The sequence below is a fragment of the Dreissena polymorpha genome, chromosome 10 (genome assembly GCF_020536995.1).
Source record: "Dreissena polymorpha isolate Duluth1 chromosome 10, UMN_Dpol_1.0, whole genome shotgun sequence".
NCBI classification, from domain to species: domain Eukaryota; kingdom Metazoa; phylum Mollusca; class Bivalvia; order Myida; family Dreissenidae; genus Dreissena; species Dreissena polymorpha.
The window spans coordinates 26,982,448-27,003,048 of NC_068364.1; the positions used below are offsets into that span (position 1 = coordinate 26,982,448).

Genomic DNA, 20,601 nt, shown 5'->3' on the forward strand with positions numbered 1-20,601 from the left:
TGAACTTTTATGATGTCACGTGTTAAATATTATAAAAGGTTCATCGTAATGCCAAAAATTGGCGAGAACTTATTTTTAATTTTTAACTCTGTTGGTTTTTATAGGAACTTTGCTCTAGGAAAATGGGGGTTAATCCATGTTTTTAAATTGTTATTCCAGATAAGCCAGTGCACAGGCTTATCAGGGACGACCCTTTCCGACTAAATTATTTTTTCGCTTAGCATGTTTTTTCTTTAAACAAAGAACAAAGAACACCATAACAGCGTTAAGTGTCCCCCTGTTCAGCTTGATTTTGCAGACTGCACAGGTTTATCAGGGCCGACATTTTACGCACATGCATTAAGTCCAGTTTTCACAGAGGTTAAATTTATCTAAAACGTATTCATTGTTTGGTGATTACATTTCCCATGAAATATAGCATGAAAGATGATATAGTGTTTTATAACGTTGGTCTGTTAGAAGACCACATTTGTGTCTCTTATCTGATAAAGTCCAATCACTAGGAACACGGGGCTAAATGCATGTGCGTGAAGGTCGTCCCAGATTAGCCTTTTATTGTCCACACATGCTTATCATGGACACCACTTTCTGCCTAGACTTGAGTTTTGTTTAGACGAGCTTTCCTTTATATAGAAATTCCATTTAGGTGGAAAGTGCTACCCATATAAGCCTTTGCAGACCGCACAGGCTTATCACGGACTACATTTTACGCACATGTATTAAGCCCTGTTTTCGCAGAACAACGTGTTATCGCAGGACGGCAGTGAGCTTGCCCAGACAATCGAGAAGGAGACGTTCCATGAAAATAAAAGACTCATTAGCAACCCGTTTAAACGGACTTTTCGAAATCTCGTGTTTGTGTTAAGCAATCAAGTGGATGGACCAATCAAAGTGTAAGCAGGGGAAATCAATGCAACAGATTTTCTTTAGGCTAACACAAATCCTGAAGCATGTTGATTACAGAATGTATTTATAAATTTCATGATGACGCTTTTCAAACACATGTTTATAACTAACTTCTATTCACATATCAGCTGGAAAATATAACCATTTTGGAACAATGGCGGCCATTGTTGCAAACATATGAGCTTGGCTTTGGGAAAAAGACGTTTAATACATGTACGTAAACTGTCATCCTGGATAAGCCTGTTCAGGGAAGACACTTTCCACTTAAAGTATTTTTTCTTAGCGAAAAAACGATATTCTAAAAGTGTCGCCATAATTAGCCAGTACGCACTGCACATGCTGATGTTGGACGACACTTTAGGCGCATGGATTAAGCCCAGTTTTTCCAGCACAAGGCTCATATAGGGGCAATAGTTTTATTTATCAGTTTATTGTCAAAGTTTACTTATCTTGTGAACATTTTTACCTCAATTTATCCCTTTACCACTAAGATATGTATTTTCATGCATTTGTAGTCAATTAAAAAGTTATATTTAATGGAAGACCTTTCTTACTAATTCAAGTTTTAAAGGCCTCCTTTCCAACCCTTTGATACTGATGAACAGTGTAATAGTGTAATATTAATATAATTGCTATCATATGTATATGTATGGATAATCTAATATTACTGCATGTAGTTACATCCCGTGACACATTCATGTGCATTTTGCAGTGTTAGTATTTCCTTCTGTGTTGTTGTGGTAGACGTCAATTCTTTAACCTTATAAATGATTATTATTGGACTTAAATGCAGACCTTAATCATTTGTTGCATAATTTATTTTATTTTATAGTGTAATATTAATATAGTTTTAATAGTGTAATATTAATATAATTGCTATCATATGTATATGCATGGATAATCTAATATTACTGCATGTAGTTACATCCCGTGACACATTCATGTGCATTTTGCAGTGTTAGTATTTCCTTCTGTGTTGTTGTGGTAGACGTCAATTCTTTAACCTTATAAATGATTATTATTGGACTTAAATGCAGACCTTAATCATTTGTTGCATAATTTATTTTATTTTATAGTGTAATATTAATATAGTTTTAATAGTGTAATATTAATATAATTGCTATCATATGTATATGCATGGATAATCTAATATTACTGCATGTAGTTACATCCCGTGACACATTCATGTGCATTTTGCAGTGTTAGTATTTCCTTCTGTGTTGTTGTGGTAGACGTCAATTCTTTAACCTTATAAATGATTATTATTGGACTTAAATGCAGACCTTAATCATTTGTTGCATAATTTATTTTATTGTATAGTGTAATATTAATATAGTTTTAATAGTGTAATATTAATATAATTGCTATCATATGTATATGTATGGATAATCTAATATTACTGCATGTAGTTACATCCCGTGACACATTCATGTGCATTTTGCAGTGTTAGTATTTCCTTCTGTGTTGTTGTGGTAGACGTCAATTCTTTAACCTTATAAATGATTATTATTGGACTTAAATGCAGACCTTAATCATTTGTTGCATAATTTATTTTATTTTCTAGTGTAATATTAATATAGTTTTAATGTGATTTGTAATTAATTGCTATACAGATTATTCAATATATTGATGTTACTCTGTTTTGCAGTACACAAGGTTGATTTAATCCTACAGGGGAAAGACTGTACATCACTAACCTCTCCATTAACAAGCTTCTCACCCTGGCCAAGTATGGTTCAGTCATGGCCACCTTCACTGACCCTGCACTAAAAGCCCTATATGGCGTACACGTGACACCTGCAGGTCAAGTGCTGGTATGTCGAGGCATATACCCCCAATTTTACATCACACAGTTGGACTTATTTCACTTAAGACGTTAAAATGATGTAAGTGCAGGGAATAATTTATGTTATTTACCTTACATCAAAAGCAAATTTGATACTGTATATTGTCTGTCATTTCTTTTGCGTACATAACAAATGTATAGACGACTTGAAATTGGTTTAATCCTTGGTTTTGAAGTATGATGAAAAGTGTTGTTTCCAGCACTGAAAACACCTTTTTATAATTGTTGTTACCTTAACTTAGGTTTAGATCAAAATTAATGTCCATTTTAATGTTCTAATATTCTCTTCCAGTTTTATTTAAATGGATAAATGTAAATTCAGCATCGGCTAATATGAAAATTATAGCGATGCAGTATTGCATTTTGCAATATTTTTAACCCGAGTTTACAGTGCGAAACTATTTGATCAAGAGTAGACATGTAAAGCAGCTACAACAGCTTGACACGTAACAAAATTAATACGTTTTGTGTGTGCCCCTTATATTTGCCAGAGCGTTTATACTTGCAAACGGTGCTCTCATATAAAACAATTAGTTTTACATATATTACATTCTGTGCACTAGTATATATTATAGCATATAGTTCTTCCTCACTCTTCCCTCCCCTGAGATACATGCACTTTCGAAAATTAATGTAATTGTTTTTATAGTTAACATTCAAACATATAAAAGTAATGAGTTTGACATAAGCCAGCATTCCAACAGTACAATCCGTGAAATCTTGGTAAATGCAATAAATTCCATGTCCTGTAATTCACGACATGGTTTGTTTTTAAAATGGTTTGTGTTATCAATGGGATGATGTTTTACTCTTATTGCGAATTTTTGGGAACACTAATTGTCTAATCACTTTTTTAAAATTTGTGTTATAAAATGTGTTCAAGTGGCACTCTGACACCCCAAAATGGCAAACATAATGGAATTAATACATTGAAAATGATATCATACAATGCAAACAAGTACATGGACAAGTGTTGAATCCATGAACTTTACATATATTTTTGTCGGATAGTAATACATGCCCTTTTTGAAAGATGTAAGAATCAATTGCACATTTATTCTGGGAGTGTAACACCGTACAAAAACTCATTACATATATCTCCGATATGTTAACTAATGCAAATTTACAAATAATAATAACCTGTAAAATGTTACTTCTGGGTGATGCAAGTGAACCGTTTAATAACAAATACTTAATTCTTTAAATGAAAATAATACAAATACATTTGTTGAAAGCAAAGGGAAACCTTATCCAATATGTTCAGGGATCTAAAGCTTGCCTTAGATTTGCTTCAAATGTTTATGCAAACACATGTGAATCAAATTAAGTTTTTTTTGACAGTTATAAAACTAATATGTGATTCATTATTTCATTAATACAAAAATAACTAAAACCAGTTTACCCAGAAACTCTTATTATATATGTAATTAATAATTGCATGAAAAAATGCAGTAACCTAGCAACCAACTTATGAAACTTGCAAATTGTGTTTACTTGATTAAGTTTGTTTTTGTTATTTGCATATTGGATTCATTATTATAATTGATTTCGTTGTAATAATGCACTCCTTGTGTTACGTTACATTAATGTCCATCATAATTGCAACACGCAAATCTTACATTATACGGTTTTATGTCATTTGAACACTGGAATCATAGTTTTAGTATAGTTGTTAATCTTAAAACTTCTTTTAAGAATCACTCGTGTTCTGTAAGTTTGTGTATTGATAGTTATTACACAGTTTAAAACACAAGACAAATGGTAAAATAGGTATTTGCATTTTCATTTTTTTGTTAATTGATTGAATATACTTGAATCTGGAGCATTTGATTGAACGCCTACATATAAAACATATTCAATGGCGTTGTACAATAGAAATTAAAAAAGAAAAACAAATTACAAACATACAAACATACAATTATATGGAGTGATACAGCGACCGATTCACAACAAGCAAGCGAGGCAAGCCTCATTCACAATTCACAGAACGAACACCAGTTCCAAGTTTCAAACAAGTCGATACAAAACATTAAAAAATGATTTATTTTTCCGAGTATATATACATTTGTGTTTTTTTTAAATATTTTCTTTAAAAGAGGAGATTCTTCATTAATTGAACAAAGGTACATCACGTATTACCTAAAATAATGCAGAATAGTCACCGAAAAGTATGTGTTAAGTTGTTTTTTAAAAGTGTCTATTGAAGTACATTGTCTTAAATTCAAAGGTTTGTTGTATTATAGTTTTGGAACTACAGTTCTGAAGCTTCTATCACTGAATAATGTTGTATTGTTGAAAGATACATTAAAATAGCCAATTGATGATGCTGATGATCTAAGATTACGTTTAGAAATCGGAGTGGATAGAAGTTCGGTCAAATAGGCAGGGGCATTACCAATTGTACAGTTAAACATGTATGTAAGAACTTTGAATTGGATTCTTGCCTTGATTGGCAGCCAGTACAGGTCATAAAGTGATTGTTTTGAACTGTACCTTTTTCTAAGGCTTATAACCAATTTTGCAAACATACTTTGAACACGCTGTAATTTTGCCAATTCACACTGGGAGATGACGTACAAACTAACGTTACAATAGTCAAAATTGGAAATGACTAAAGAAAGAACTAGTGTTTTTGTGGCGTCTTGTGTTAAGTATAAACGAAGGCTTTTTATTTTTAAATAATTCAACCTTTCAGATCTCCACTTTCTCTTAATGTGTTCATTAACGTTCGGCGTTTCATCCAAAAATGCGCACACATATCTGATGCTACTTTGTCGCTTGATCTTGTCACCACATACATCAATGTCCTGAGTGTTACACTTATTTAATTTAGGGCGACTTCCAAACACTATGCATTCAGTTTCTGAAGCGTTCATTTTTAGTTTTTTACAGTTCATTTAATGTCCAGTGTTTATTTCTTGTGCACAATCTTGGAGTTCGTACATTAAGTATGGACATGAATAAAAACAGTGAAACAGGACAAAATATTGTTGGCTTCATACTTTTTTATTTCTTTTTACTCCTTTATTTAATATCCATCCCATTGTTCATACGAATATTCAAAACAATGTACACAAACTTTTGCAGTTGCACTAACTGAGCCTTGTTCTGTGAAACTGGGCTTAATATGTGTGCGTAAAGTGTCGTCGCACATAAGCCTGTGCAGCCTGTCAAGGTTAATCATATACGACACTTTCGGTTTGTACTGAATTGTTCGTTTAAAGGCGGTCTCTTCTTAACAAAAATCCAGTGGAGGCAGAAGATATTTACACTGATAAGCATGTGGGGACTGCACAGGCTAATCTGGAACGACAGTTTATGCACATGCATTAAGCATCGTTTCCCGAGAGCGTGGAATTATTAGTTCACCACAGCAGAGTTATATCACTCGCCAAACTTACCCAGGACATATTGTGTTCTGTTCCGTTAAATATCTGAAATCATGGCATTTTAATAGTTTCAGCACCCTATGTTTAAAAATGCTTCATCCCTTCTTTGCAAAATGCACTATTTATCTTTCAAAGATTGCTTTGGATCAAGAAAGGGTGAGCACCGTACAGATAATGCAAAATGCACAAAGTTTGCAATATATGTGTCTTCGTAAACCTTATTTAATTTGTACCTCGATATATCTATTCTTGCATATTTTGTGTGGGCTTTTAAGCCTTGTTTATTGATGCTTCAAGTGTCTTAAGAAAATATTTGCAATGTTTGTTAAATGTTTCAAGAGTGTCTCAAATACTTAAGAGTTCACTTTAACAATTTATGTATTGCGTCTTTGTGATAAAATAAAAAAATGCGATAAATAATACAAGGTTAAGCTTGTTCAATGTTTGTTTTATCATATCAAAGTGTTTGTCATCGGCAAATGACATTTTCAAGGTTACACTATTCGTGATCACTAGAAAACCGATCGTCAGATTAACGCCCTTTGTCTCACCGGCTAAACTTTTCACATGTACATGTATTATTCTAAAACGACAGATGGATGTTTCCCCATATAATAAGAAGGAATGAGTTATTAAATCGCCCAGTAAAGTGCAGATCGTTATGTTATAAAAATAGGTCAAAGTAATTATATGAAATTTGCTGTAAATCGGAAGTTTTTTTAAGCTATGTTGTTACAAAAAAATCATTTCTGCCTTAGTTGGAACAAATCTTCTATTCACTATCTTAAACTACAAAATTGTGATATTGACGTTTGGAAAAGTTTCTATAAGAAGTTATTTTTTCGTTTATTTGCTTTATATCTACAACTCTTAGGCTAATTTGTTATTTGTGGGCACAACATATTGGTCTTCTTGTATCCAAAGCAAACACACAGTTGAGAAATTTAGCTTGAACTACTTGGTAAATGTTAATTATAAAAATACAAATTCAAAGTCATCTTAGTTTACGCTGATATTTTTTTATCATGTTCAATTCAAAATGATTCAGAGTGAACAAGTAAAAACCAACTACGATTGAAGCACCAAGTCCTATATAAATCTAAGGGTCTACGTGCCCTATCACAGCTTTCCAAAGATGACACAGCATTAAACAGAAGTATTTGTCTAATGTATTTGCCAAAGTTCATCAATAAAACACCTTGTGCGGTTGGGTGTCTTGACAAGCAGATAAGCTTGCGTTCTTATTAACTATGATTTATCAAATGCGGCATTATCTTGTCATAGCTTGCTTACATATTAAGTGTGGTCAATCAAACGTGGTATTATCGTGTCAAGACTTTTTGTTTGCCAATGCTCAACTTGTGTATACCTAGACATATAAACTAGGTCGCGTTTGTCTGTTGTCCTAATTGCGAGACGCTGAAATGTCAATAACATCATAGGCAAAAGATAAAATGAGGTGTATTAATACCCGCGTATACTCCGTGATAAAACCAATAACGGCGTTATCCCACGGATTGCCAACTATGGGACCGTCCATAAGGTACATCACGTTATTTACGACCATTTTTAACCCCCTCATTCCCTTTATCACAAACTGTCACAAATCTCAGACCCTAAAGAACGTCACACTTTAGAAAAATAAAATAACACCTGATAAACTTTTTATCTACAACACAAATTAAAGACGTGTAACATTAATACAATAACGTAAAGAGTACTAAAATAGGTTATTGTCAATGGTCGTCACAGTTATTCAGCGAAATAAAAATAATTAAAATTGACACAATTTTTGACAATTGTTTTTAAAACTATAAAATTCTACTACAAAAATAGAAAGAAAATTAAACAATAAATAAATGTGTGCCGTCACACATTGCCTGAGCCCCTCCTCCTGTCACAAACGGTCACACTTTCTTTAAACCCTTCCCTCCTTCCAGGAGAGAAACGTAATTTATGCACAGCTCCTATCTCGAAAATTTATACCAGCTGTTATCTAAACAATGACTGATTCACAAAAGTCGTCTGCATTGAATCAAACATGCGACTTTGCACTGTTCATGCCCACCGGTGTGTACGTCCGGCATTCCGCTTTTTCGGAGGGTTTTTACGCAATGCTTTCAGACATTGAGCTGATTTTTTGGATTGTGAGTCTCCCTTCATGACCGACACATGAAGTGTGAGTTTTGTTCCAGTCTATTGATTTTTGGGTGAAGTTATTTGCCTTGAACGTAACAAATTTCTCTATAAACACTGTTTTCCGTATGTTTTGTGCGCAACGCTTTCAGATATTGAGCTGATTTTTAATATGTGAGCCAAACTACACGACATACAGGTGTAGTGTTTGTTTCTTTCCAGTTCATTGATTGTTGGTGAAGTTATGGGCCTTGGACTTTCAGCTATTTAGCTGATTTTTGGTGTGTAAGTCTTCCCACATGACTGAGTTTTGTTTCGGTCATTTGATTTTAGCGAAGTTGGACTAAACAATTTTCTTCAAAATAAGTGCTGTGTGGCTTCAAAGCGCTGAAGGGGGCATTTTGTTTTACAAACGTAGGACTTGTTGAAATTGTTATTCATTACAATCAATTATTCAAATAGGAATTCACTGTTTGAAAATATTCGAATAGTCATTCCCAGCCCTAATAAATGTATACCACTATATTATTGTTCGTCAGGAGCATGACACCTTTTGCAAATATTAATTATCTTTTTAAATGTTGTTCTTGCCTAAGCAAACAAGAAAACATTGAAAGAACGATTTACACATATGATTTTTGCATTCTGACCTTGATACCCTGCCAGATAAAATGTATTGCATTCAACGAGAGTGCACATTTGCAGTGATTGTAAGACAGCTTATGTAACATTAGTTTAAAACAATTTCAATGAGTTAAGTATATTAGGGTAGGAAACACTACGAAACAACAATATGCTGTAATATATACATGTTGTCAGTCTGTGTTTTGTTCATGAGTTGTTGTACTGATACAAAGTTACAAAGTTTTCTTTGCCAATCAAGCTGACATTGTAAAGTGTATCTATCTCATGGCAATTCGTTGAATATCCATAAATTGATATTTCTTAATCTGAACTTCATCTTTCTTGAAAGAAACTTTTTTATGCCACGTACTCAACAAGAGGGCCGAAGCTCTATTTTTTATCGGAGACTTAAGGGAACTGAACAGTTCTCAGGACCTTTTGTGATGTTTATACAACCATTTTTGAACCCACTTTAAATGTGTCAGTAATACACAGAAGCCCGTACATTCAGTTTTTGGCTGAAAACTCTACTTGTATCGGACAAAAAACTGAACCATATTATTGAGGTGATGCAATTTAAACGCTAGAAAATATGTTTGACAAGTATCGGCCCATAAGCAGGAATTTGAGTTACATGCAACAAAAGTTAAAACAGTATTTATTGTTTGAAAAAGCGTCCATTACTCGATTTTTTTTACAAAATGTAACCAGAATATGGCATTGCACGCAATCACGGATTAATATGTTTATTAACTTTAAGCCCTCAAGCAGCAATACTTTTCGAGTTATGCGCAACACAAGTGAAAAAAAATTATAAAAAAGTGGCCTTAACACAGCTATGTCAAAACCCTATGAACCAAAAATAGGAAGATGCGCAAGTTCACATGCTGGTTTACAATTTCCGCTGCAAAGCAGCAATACTTTCTGAATAATGCAAGACACATGTTAAAAAAATGTATTTTATGGCTTATAAATGAACCATAGCTCCAGTTGCAACTCTCGCAAATTCATCTCTGTAGCAACATTACTTTATAAGTTACACTCGAAACAAAACAAGTGGAACAGACAGAAGGTATGTGTGCATGTCGAGGTTTATGAGCTCATTCCGTGCCTGAACCTGCATTATGTGAGGACCCTGTGGCTGCATTATATGTTCCATTATGTGTGTCCCAGCACTCCGCCCTAATTAATTTACTAAACTCATGAAAGGTTGGGCGAAGTTTAAATTGTAGCTGCACTTTCAAGCTTTATAGTTGTTACTGAACTATTTTCAGTAGTATGTGGTCTTTAGTTGTCGGGGAAAGCCAGAGTACCCAGCGAAAACCCCACTTGCCAAGTGTGGTGACAAAAACCAAACTCACATGCTTCTGGAAATGGGGTTTGCACCCAGATCTTCTAGGTGAGAAGCGCTTGTACCAACCACTGCACTCACAGGACAGCGGACATCCTACAGACTGAAGGAAGGAAAGAAGGACACATTTATATTCCCCAACCTTAACATGTGACTTCAATAGTCTTCACAAGTTTTTTCTAGTGCCATGTAATGAAACTTGCGCCCCTGGCGACAATGTTTTCCACTGACAGTTTAAACATGTTTAAACTCGGCAGAGATATCATTTAACCAAGTTACCCCCAATGTGGGGCCAATTTTGACCCTACGGGCATGAATTGAACACACTTGAGAAATACAAAACATCTGAGCCTTACATTTTTTGAGAATTGTTTTCACTATATACATATTGCGGCAACCAATTATCCGCAGAGGGCTGGGACAGTTTTGACCCGAATGGCATAATTTGAACTAAACCCAACTCAACAAAACATACAAATAAGTCCGATAGTGTGTGTCCGGTATTTGTATTAAATTTTAAGCACAAGTACAAATAATATAAAATGCATTCTAAATCATCAGCACTCAACAAGTAACATATTATATACATTTACAATACTGTTAACAATAATGTTAACAAGAAATATCTTTTTAAATATATATACAGCATTGATGTTGGTTTTTGTTAGGAAAAAGACCATCAGTCAAATTGATCTGATCAATAAGAATTCAGCTAATGTCAATTTGTTTTTTTCTTCGAATTTGTGGTTTGCTGGACACATCTTTTGACTCATCAATATAAATAGTATAGCACAAAAGTATTACAAATCGTATATATCTTATATTAGATTTTTCAGAAAAGCTGACCGAAAATTGTCTGTGATTACCTGTGAGATCGAATTTACAGAGATTAACTGATGTGAAGTTTCCGCATATTGAGTAATAATTGTGACCTAGCTATTGGACACATGTGACCCAGATGCAAACTCGGCAAAGATATTGTATAGATGATCACAAAATGTCACCTTGAGCACTTCGTGCCCAGGTTAGATACAAATCTGAAAATATGTATCCATCGAAAACTGATCAAAACTTAAATATTCAAATCGTCCCTTTTCTAAATCCACATAGGCTAGAGCCTAGATAATTTTCAAACATTAACAAGTGGAACTTTTCCAATATTGTTCTAATTATGGATCTGTGATTATTGAATTACAAAGCATATTTAAACAATGGATCTCATCTTTTTTAACAGACTAAATATGAAAGCAATCATAAAACAACAAAAACACTACAATACTGGTATTTCAATACATTTGGCACACGTACAGTGCTTTTTTCATTTTAACTGTTGAACAAAAATATAATCAGTAACAAATATGTCTTTAAAAATGTTCTAAAATACAATGAACATTAAAACATTTTGAAACGAATCAGTAGACACTAATTGTGATTGGCACATCAGATACGACACATTGTTTGAGAATTGTTTGAACAATGTTAGTGTTAAATGACGTGCTAGACTTGACTTTCAAGACGTTTTAGTAAATTAAAGCTCTAAGAATTTTCTGTATTTTTAGACTTAAGTCTTATATTTTGGTGGTGAAAACAGGCCCGATAGTATATATTTTTGGGTGTATTTACAATTTTCAAAAATAAGTTTTGCAATTGTAATTCAAATGGTTGTCTTTTGTAACTGATGAAGAAACTAGATATAATATTTAAATTTCAGCAATACAAATATTTCTAATTAATTTTGTATGATTGTCACTTTAAATATATCGGTATATAGTGTCAATAATATTGTAGACATGTGTAAATGTATCGATAACTACTACTGCATTTAGTTACACCACCTGACACATCCCTGTTCATATTGCAGCAAAATTATTTCCTTCCATGTTGTTGTGGAAGAATTTAATTCTTTAAGCATGAGTCACACTACCTACATGTCAAACATTGAGAGAACATAAAAGAACATAAAACACTGGAACTTCCTGCCAAACCGAAATATTGATTATGATATGGCTGTATACAGATCTTAATAATATGTTGCATCTAGTATTTAACAAAATATTGTTAATACGGTTTTATTGATAATTGTTTTTACTACTATACATATTGAACATCTTGATACTTCTTTGTATTGCAGTAGACAGGTGTGCTGTGAGTCCCACAGGGGACAAGCTGTACATCACTAACTACGCACATCACGAGCTCCTCACTCTGGCCAGGGATGGTTCAGTCCTGGCCATCTTCACTGACCACGCACTACAAGCCCCACTTGGTGTTCACGTTACACCTGCAAACCAAGTGCTGGTCAGTGCAATGGATTCCCACACTATTCTACAAGTGGATAGTGAGGGCAGAAGGAAGCTGGTCACTCTTTCTTTAGAAGAGAATGGAGTGGTGAATCCAGGGTCAGTCTGCTACAACAGGTACACTGCCACCATCCTTGTTGGATGTGAGAATAACAACAGCATCTTGGTTTTCAAAGTACAATAGTATGTTTTAACATGCATATTGTTGTATTATTCAGATAATTTAAATCTGCCATGTGTATGTGTTGTTGTACAGTTTGAACCTTGTGATAAGATACTATTAAAATATCAGTATCATTGTCATTTATACTTCGAAGAAAAGAGTTTATAATTGTGAACATTATAACTGGTCTATAATTCATTATTTTATTACATATATAACAAGTTTATGTATTACTTGTTCACTAAACAAGTTGGCATAATTTTAGTTAGACATTAATTTATGTTATTTACAAAACATCAAAATCACTTTCGATTTATGTATATAGGCTGTCATGTCTTTAACATAGATAACAAACACATTTATTGAAGATTACTTGAAATACTTGCTTTGAAGTATGATGAAAAGTTGTGTTTCCTTGTCTGAAAACACTTTCCTTTATTAACTGATAATTACATTTTTTCAGTGTCGCTGTTTAACTCAGGTTCGATCTAAATTTATATCCAAGTAAATATTTAGATATTTTCTGCCAGTAGACCTTAATAAATTAATGTTAATTCAGCATCGGATATTGTTAAATTATAGACATGCAGCATTGCATTTTGCAATAATGTAAACCCAAGTGTACAAAGTGAAGCATATCTGCTATTTGATCAAGACATGTTGAGCAGCTACACCAGTTTGACACTTAACTGTCAATATCACTACAATTTGTGTGTTCCCCTTTATATTTGTCAGAGCATTTCTTCTTCCAAACACATATAAAACAATGAGTATTACACATGTATTTAATTCGGTGCACTAGGATATTTTATAGCATTTTTTTCTTCCTCACTATTCCCTACCCTGATAAACATGTACTTAATAAAATTCATGTACTTTTTTGTCCCCCACCACTATAGTGAGGGACATATTGTTTTGCCCTGTCTGTTGGTTTGTTTGTTTGTGTAAACCTAAACATTTGCAATAACTTTTGCAATATTCAATATAGCAACTTCATATTGGGCATGCATGTGTATCTCATGGAGCTGCACATTTTGAGTTGTGAAAGGTCAAGGTCATCTTTCAAGGTCAAAGGTCAAATATATGGGTCAAAATCGCTCATTTAATGCACACCTTTGCAATATTGAAGATAGCAACGTGATATTTGGCATGCATGTGTATCGCATGGAGCTGCACATTTTGTGTGGTGAAAGGTCAAGGTCATCCTTCAAGGTCAAAGGTCAAATATATGGGGACATATTGTTTCTCAAACACAACGCTTGTTTATAATTGTCATTCAAAAAAATTTAAAGTAATGAGTTTTACATAAGCCAGCATTACAACAGTACAATCGTGACATCTCCGTAATAGACATAAATTCCATGTCCTGTAATTCACGACATGCTTTGTTGTTAAAATCACACAATATAATGGTTTGTGTGGTCTAAGGGGGTAGGTTATCATTTCTCAATTTAGAGGACACCCATTGTCTAATCATTTATCTTTTCCTCAAATTATTGTATTTATTGTTGTTATTCCTTTATTTGACATCCATCCCATATTTCATGCGAATATTTGAAAATAATATACACATATTGTATAACAGGCGTTACAGTATGAACACATTTGTTTGTAACAAAATCCTTAAAGATAAACTTTGTGCAACTTTAGTTTATAATTATGTTGCAATTGGTAAGTGTTTTAAATTGCTCTTCTTTTTAAAGTTATATCGGACTTTAAAGCGTTCTTGTAAAATTAAATAGTTGCAAAACATTTTAGAGCTACCAATAATTACAACCTGTTTAATATATTGAAAAATGAGATGTTTATCTCTCATGAATACTTGGATAGAGATTTCATAATGTGCAGAAATTGTGTTTTTTATAGTTATTTTTTATTCATTACATTAACACCTCATTTTAACACTGTACTTTTATTTGGATTTGCTTTATGGTTGATCCTGTTCATTCATTGCACTTTAGATTTTCATGAAAAATTACTCACAATAGCATAGCCAGAACATTGATTAATAAGTATAATGACATACATTACTGGAATCTAGATTTTCAATATTCATTATATGTTTTTTAGCTCACCTGATTGCTCAGGTGAGCTTTTGTGACCGGTCTTTGTCCATCGTATGTCCGACCGTCCGTAAACATTTGCTCGTAAACACTCTTGAGGCCACATTTCTTGTTCTATCTTCATGAAACTTGGTAAAAAGCTTTGTCCCAATGAAATCTCGGACAGGTGCAAAACACAAGTTCAAAACTGGGTTGTGCCTGGTCAAAAACTAGGTCACTAGGTCAAAAAAATTAAAACCTTGTAAACACTGTATAAGTATATTTCATGCCCAATCTTCATGTTACTTTGTCAAAATGTTTGTCTTAATGATATCTTGGTTGAGTTCAAAAGTGGTTCCGATCCGTTGAAAAACATGGCCGCCAGTGGGCGGGGCAATTTTCCTTATTTGGCTATAGAGAAATCTTGTAGAAACTCTACAAGTCAAATTTTTTCCCAATCATCATGAAAGTTGGTCAAAACATTGGTTCCATTGATGTCTCGAACGAGTTCTTAAATGGTCGAGATCGGTTAAAAAACATGGCCGCCAGTGGGCGGGGCATTTTTCTCTATATGTATATAGTGGCAGTTTTCCCTAATTGGCTATAGAGAAACCTTGTAAACGCTCTAGAAGTCACAATTTTTGCCCAATCATCATGAATGTTGGTCAAAACATTGGTTTTATTGATATCTCGGACGAGTTTGAAAATGGTCGGGATCGGTGAAAAAACATGGCCGCCAGTGGAGGGGGCATTTTTCTCTATATGTATATAGTGAAAACATGTGAACACAGTAGAAGTCACATTTTTGGCCAAATTTTCATGACATTTGCTCACAACATTTGTTTCCTTGTAACGAGAGTTGAGTTCAAAAATGGTTCCGGTCAGTTTAATAACATGGCTGCTGGGAGGGGGGCAGTTTTCTCATGATGCCCCCCTCTTTTGAAGAAGAGGGGGTATATTGTTTGCTCATGTCGGTCCGTCTGTCCACCAGATGGTTTCCGGATGATAACTCAAGAGCGCTTATGCCAAGAATCATGAAACTTCATAGGTACATTGATCATGACTCGCAGATGACCCCTATTGATTTTCAGGTCACTAGGTCAAAGGTCAAGGCCACTGATGACCCGAAATAGTAAAATGGTTTCCGGATGATAACTCAATAATGCTTATGCTTAGGATCATGAAACTTCATAGATACATTGATCATGACTCGCAGATAACTCCTATTGATTTTCAGGTCACTAGGTCAAAGGTCAAGGTCACAGTGACCCAATGCAGTAAAATGGTTTCCGGATGATAATTCAAGAACGCTTATGCCTAGGATCATGAAACTTTATAGATACATTGATCATGACTCGCAGATAACCCCTATTGATTTTCAGGTCACTAGGTCAAAGGTCAAGGTCACGGTGACCCGAAATAGTAAAATGGTTTCCGGATGATAACTCAAGAAAGCTTAGGCCTAGGATAATGAAACTTCATTGGTACATTGATCATGACTCGCAGATGACCCATATTGATTTTCAGGTCACAAGGTGAAAGGTCAAGGTCACGATGACCCGAAATAGTAAAATGGTTTCCGGAAGATAACTCAAGAACGCTTATGCCTAGGATCATGAAACTTCAAAGATACATTGATCATGACTTGCAGATGACCCCTTTTGATTTTCAAGTCACTAAGTCAAAGGTCAAGTTCACAGTGACCCAAAGCAGTAAAATTGTTTCCGGATGATAACTCAAGAATGCTTACGCCTAGGATCATGAAACTTCATAGGTACATTGATCATGACTCGCAGATGAAATAATGATGAAACTTGACCAGGAAGTTTGTCTGGACAATATCTAGGTCAAGTCGTCTCAGGTGAGCGAACTAGGGCCATCTTGGCCCTCTTGTTTTATTTAATTTAGTCCTTGTACAGAAAAAGTAAGACAATTAAATAGTGTTTCTATTTACTGTCAAGCTTGATTAAATTGTTGATTTTTTTCCATATGAGCATTTAAAATAGTTTTCTAAATTGTTTAATTAAGTCACATTTTAAAACATGCTTTTAACTTAAATCATATATATGAAAATGTTTGCTGTCAAAAGAATATAATTATTTAGCTAAACTATCAGCATTTCTTATTATTTAAAGTCAAATATATAGTATTTAAATATCATGAACATGCATTGAAACACTGTATTATGTAAATTAGGAATACAACTTTGAGTGTATACATTTTGTTCATGTCTTCATCTAAAACTGTTCATGTCATGTTCTTGATGTATTCATGTAATAGTCTGTCTGTACTTTAAGTATAATAGACACCTAGTCCCGACTTTTTTCATTAACAGGGATGGTGTCATTTACATTCAAACCTGACTTAGCAGTCACACAAGAACAGCGGTCACCCAAATACAGAGGACAATATAATTCCATTCCATATTACACTTTAGTATTGGCTTAAGCGCTCAATGGTCAAAATCGAGAACCATTTTTCAAAATTGTCCAGCGGTCATGTGGCAGTCATTTCAAGATTAGAAAAGTAAATCAATCTGCGATGTAGCCTCTTACCTTTGAAGTTATAGCGTCTTTTTTATGCATCTTCTTTGCGATTAAAGAATCTGATTGCGATAACTGCCTGTAAAATAATAAAATGCGGCCAACTGAGAGAAAACAAAAACTAGGATGTTTTTGGTATGGCATGCTTTCTGGGATAATTATCAGCGTTTGAACTTGCGCACTTTCATATTTTTGTTCACAGTTTTTTACACAACTTAAGTTAAGTATAAGTATCGCTCTAGTTCTAAAACTTTACAATCCATTTAATCAGAACATTGTGCACCTCCATCGCTTGCATTGGATCGGTTAATAACATCAAAGTTGTGGCTCATTTTTATTTAAAAAATTACATTTTTAACATATGTCGCCCATAACTGAACAAGTATTGCTACCACAGAGCTTAATTTTCAAAAGTATATTAACCAGCATGTAATGGTGAAAAATGCCATAATCTGGTTGATATATTTTCTACACAACCAGATTTATGGCCCTATTTTAACAACAAAAAAATATTTTTTTAACATGTGCCGGATGTTACTCAAAAAGTCTAGTGGGCTATTATTTTATTAACATATTATCCAGCGTATGAACATATTATCATTCATTTTGTAACAATATATGTGGAGTTTTCCGACAAAAACAGGATGTTGTGGGCATCTATTTCCTACTATGACATTTTTAGTTGCTCAAGCTTCATGAAAATTGCCAAGATCAATTCAGTTCCCTCACGTATCAGGTGAGAAATTTAGGGCTATGGCCCAATTGTTTCCAAATTTGTAAAAAATCAAGCAGAGCTAGTTTTGCATGACTGCTCTGATTGAGTCAGAGTCGGAGTCAAAAGTTCATTATATCATTTTACTTTAAATCCCCCCTGTCTCTTATTAGAGTAGATCAGTGTCAGTTACTTGACTTAGTATGTGGACTTTGGATCCACCTAATCAAGGAAATTGGTAGCCCTACTTACCTTGTATTTGAAATGAAATACTGTTGAAAACCGTAACAAATCTAAATAAAATAATACTATGACGCCTTGTTATTTAATTGACTCCTGTATGATCATTTACACAACATATGTATCATAGTATAATAATTAAAGTGTGTTTCATTTTGCCATTTGAGATCGAATGGGGCCGGGCCCTTTGGATTGTGAAAAATCGTGTATACAATTTGTGTCAAAACGGCCGCCATAACATTATTGCAAAATTGGTTGTTTCAATGTATAATGCGCACCAACTTTTAAATTAAGGTGTATAAAACTTAGCGTAATTGTAACTATATGGAATTACACAGAATGTGTATAAATTATAACTTATAATCTATGTATATCCTGGTAATACGTGAAGTTAGAAACCACAAGACATCAAATTGATAAATTGTTTATTCAAATTTTCACAAAATTAGTAATGATTATAAAAAACATCAACATCAAATAAAGATTAATACATAACACATTATTACTAGGATTCTTCTATTGAGCTCTGGGAAAACAAGACTTAATGCATGTTTGTAAAGTGTCGTCCAAGATAAGCCTATGCAGTCAACACAGGCTTATCTGGGACTACACTTTCCGTTTAAACTTTATTTTCAGTTAGAAGAGACTTACTTTAAACAAAACTTTACCAGCAAAAATGTGGTCCCAGATTATCCTGTGCAGACTGTACAGGCTAACCTGGGATGACACTTTTAGCACACAGACTTCCTTTAAACAAATCCATAAAAACGAAAATGTGGTCCCTGATTATCCTGTGCAGACTGTACAGGCTAACCTGGGATGACACTTTTAGCACATAGACTTCCTTTAAACAAATCCATAAAAACAAAAATGTGGTCCCTGATTATCCTGTGTTGACTGCACAGGCTAATCTGGGATGACACTTTAAGCACATGTATTCAGCCTATTGTTCCCAGAACGAGGCTCAATTTCTCCTTGCATGCCCGAAGTCACCATCAATGGTTAAAATTAGCATAAAAGGTAATCCATGGTTAGAATTAGCATAACAGGTAATCCATGGTTAGAATTAGCATAAAGGGTAATCAATGGTTAGAATTAGCATACAAGGTAATCAATTGTTAGAATAAGTATAAAAGGTAATCAATAGTCAGAATTAGCAAAAAAAGTACTTATTCACAGATTTCGTGGTTTTTTTAAACACACCGTTACCCAGTTAATATATTAAGTGCAGAAAATACAGTACTAGATATTTTCAATGAGCATACACAGCATACTGTAAAATCATTTACCTTTGTTGGCATGAATTTTCGTGTTGTTTTACTAACAAACGACTTTCCAGGACACAAAATTTCTTGTATTTCTCATATTTGACAAAAATGAGGAATTTGTGTCTGTAATTTTTGGATATGTTTGTGTTAAAAGCATGGATAGGTTGAACGCATACAATTCACGAAATAATAACAGTATCATGTGAATATTGAACACAATGCTTCAGATAAGAGATAACTTTGAAAATTTCTCTTCAAGTGATAACTTAACAATTCCACTTTCAGTGACAACTTTTAAAATTTCACATAAGAATTTTCTTTTCACCCAAGTACTCTTTACACACAAGAGATTGCCTTATACAAATCACAAAACTTTCCGCTGATGGAGATTTTACAATTGAATCTTTCTCTGGGAAAACAGGGCTTTATGCATGTGCCTTAAGTGTCAACTCAGATTAGCCTGCGCAGTCGGACGACACTGGTTCCCCCTACACTGGTTCCCCCTACACTGGATTTGCGTTAAAAAGAGACTTCCTTTAAACAAAAAAGTCCATTAAAGTGGAAAGTGATGTTCCTGATTAGCCTGTGCGGACTGCTTTGAGCACGTGCAATAAGCACCGTTTTCTCACAGCAAGGCTCGTTTGAGAGAGGGATGTTTTCCAACCCTCCTATCCCAAAAGTTAAATCTCCCCATTTGCTTGTGCTGTCTGCCTATGGAGATTTAACAAAGACGAGAGGGAGGTTGGAAGGAATGTGGACCTCATATAGGTGATATACGTCTCCATTTGTATCGCTTGCCCTTCATGAGTTGAATGTTGGAGGTAGCGTTGTATGTGAGCAGGGCCGGGCTATGAAGAAGTAGCGACACACCAGTCTCTGCAAACAGAAAATATAAAATAATTGAGACTTGCTCTGGGAAAATGGGGCTTAATGAGTGTAAAGTATTGTCCAAGATGAACCTTTTGAAGTCTGCGGGGCTTGATGATTATGCAGTAATTTTACTCCCTAATAAGCCTATGCCGTGCACACTTGTTAATCAAGGACAAAACTTTTACTACTAAACTGGACTTTTGCTTAAAAG

At 34.1% G+C, this 20,601-nt stretch overlaps 2 protein-coding genes across 16 annotated transcripts in view; one reads left to right on the plus strand and one right to left on the minus strand.

Moving 5' to 3' along the window:
- Nucleotides 1–20,601, plus strand: part of LOC127847287 (uncharacterized) — a 382,744-nt gene that overhangs the window by 336,667 nt on the left and 25,476 nt on the right. The gene's annotated exons all lie outside the window — the stretch shown is intronic.
- Nucleotides 1–20,601, minus strand: part of LOC127847302 (LETM1 domain-containing protein 1-like) — a 93,556-nt gene that overhangs the window by 10,216 nt on the left and 62,739 nt on the right. For 2 of the 5 annotated variants that reach the window (XR_008033905.1, XR_008033904.1), the window contains 2 exons: nucleotides 19,067–20,396; nucleotides 18,718–18,969 (listed from right to left, as the gene is read on the minus strand). The exons of 1 other annotated variant lie outside the window; for it this stretch is intronic. Coding sequence is in view for 1 of the 4 variants with exons in the window: in XM_052379144.1 (XP_052235104.1) it covers nucleotides 20,281–20,396 (116 nt within the window). In the remaining 3 variants the exon portion in view is untranslated. Of the gene's footprint in view, nucleotides 1–18,717; nucleotides 20,397–20,601 lie in introns of those variants that run through there. 2 more of the 5 variants (XM_052379144.1, XM_052379147.1) reach the window with 2 other exon arrangements.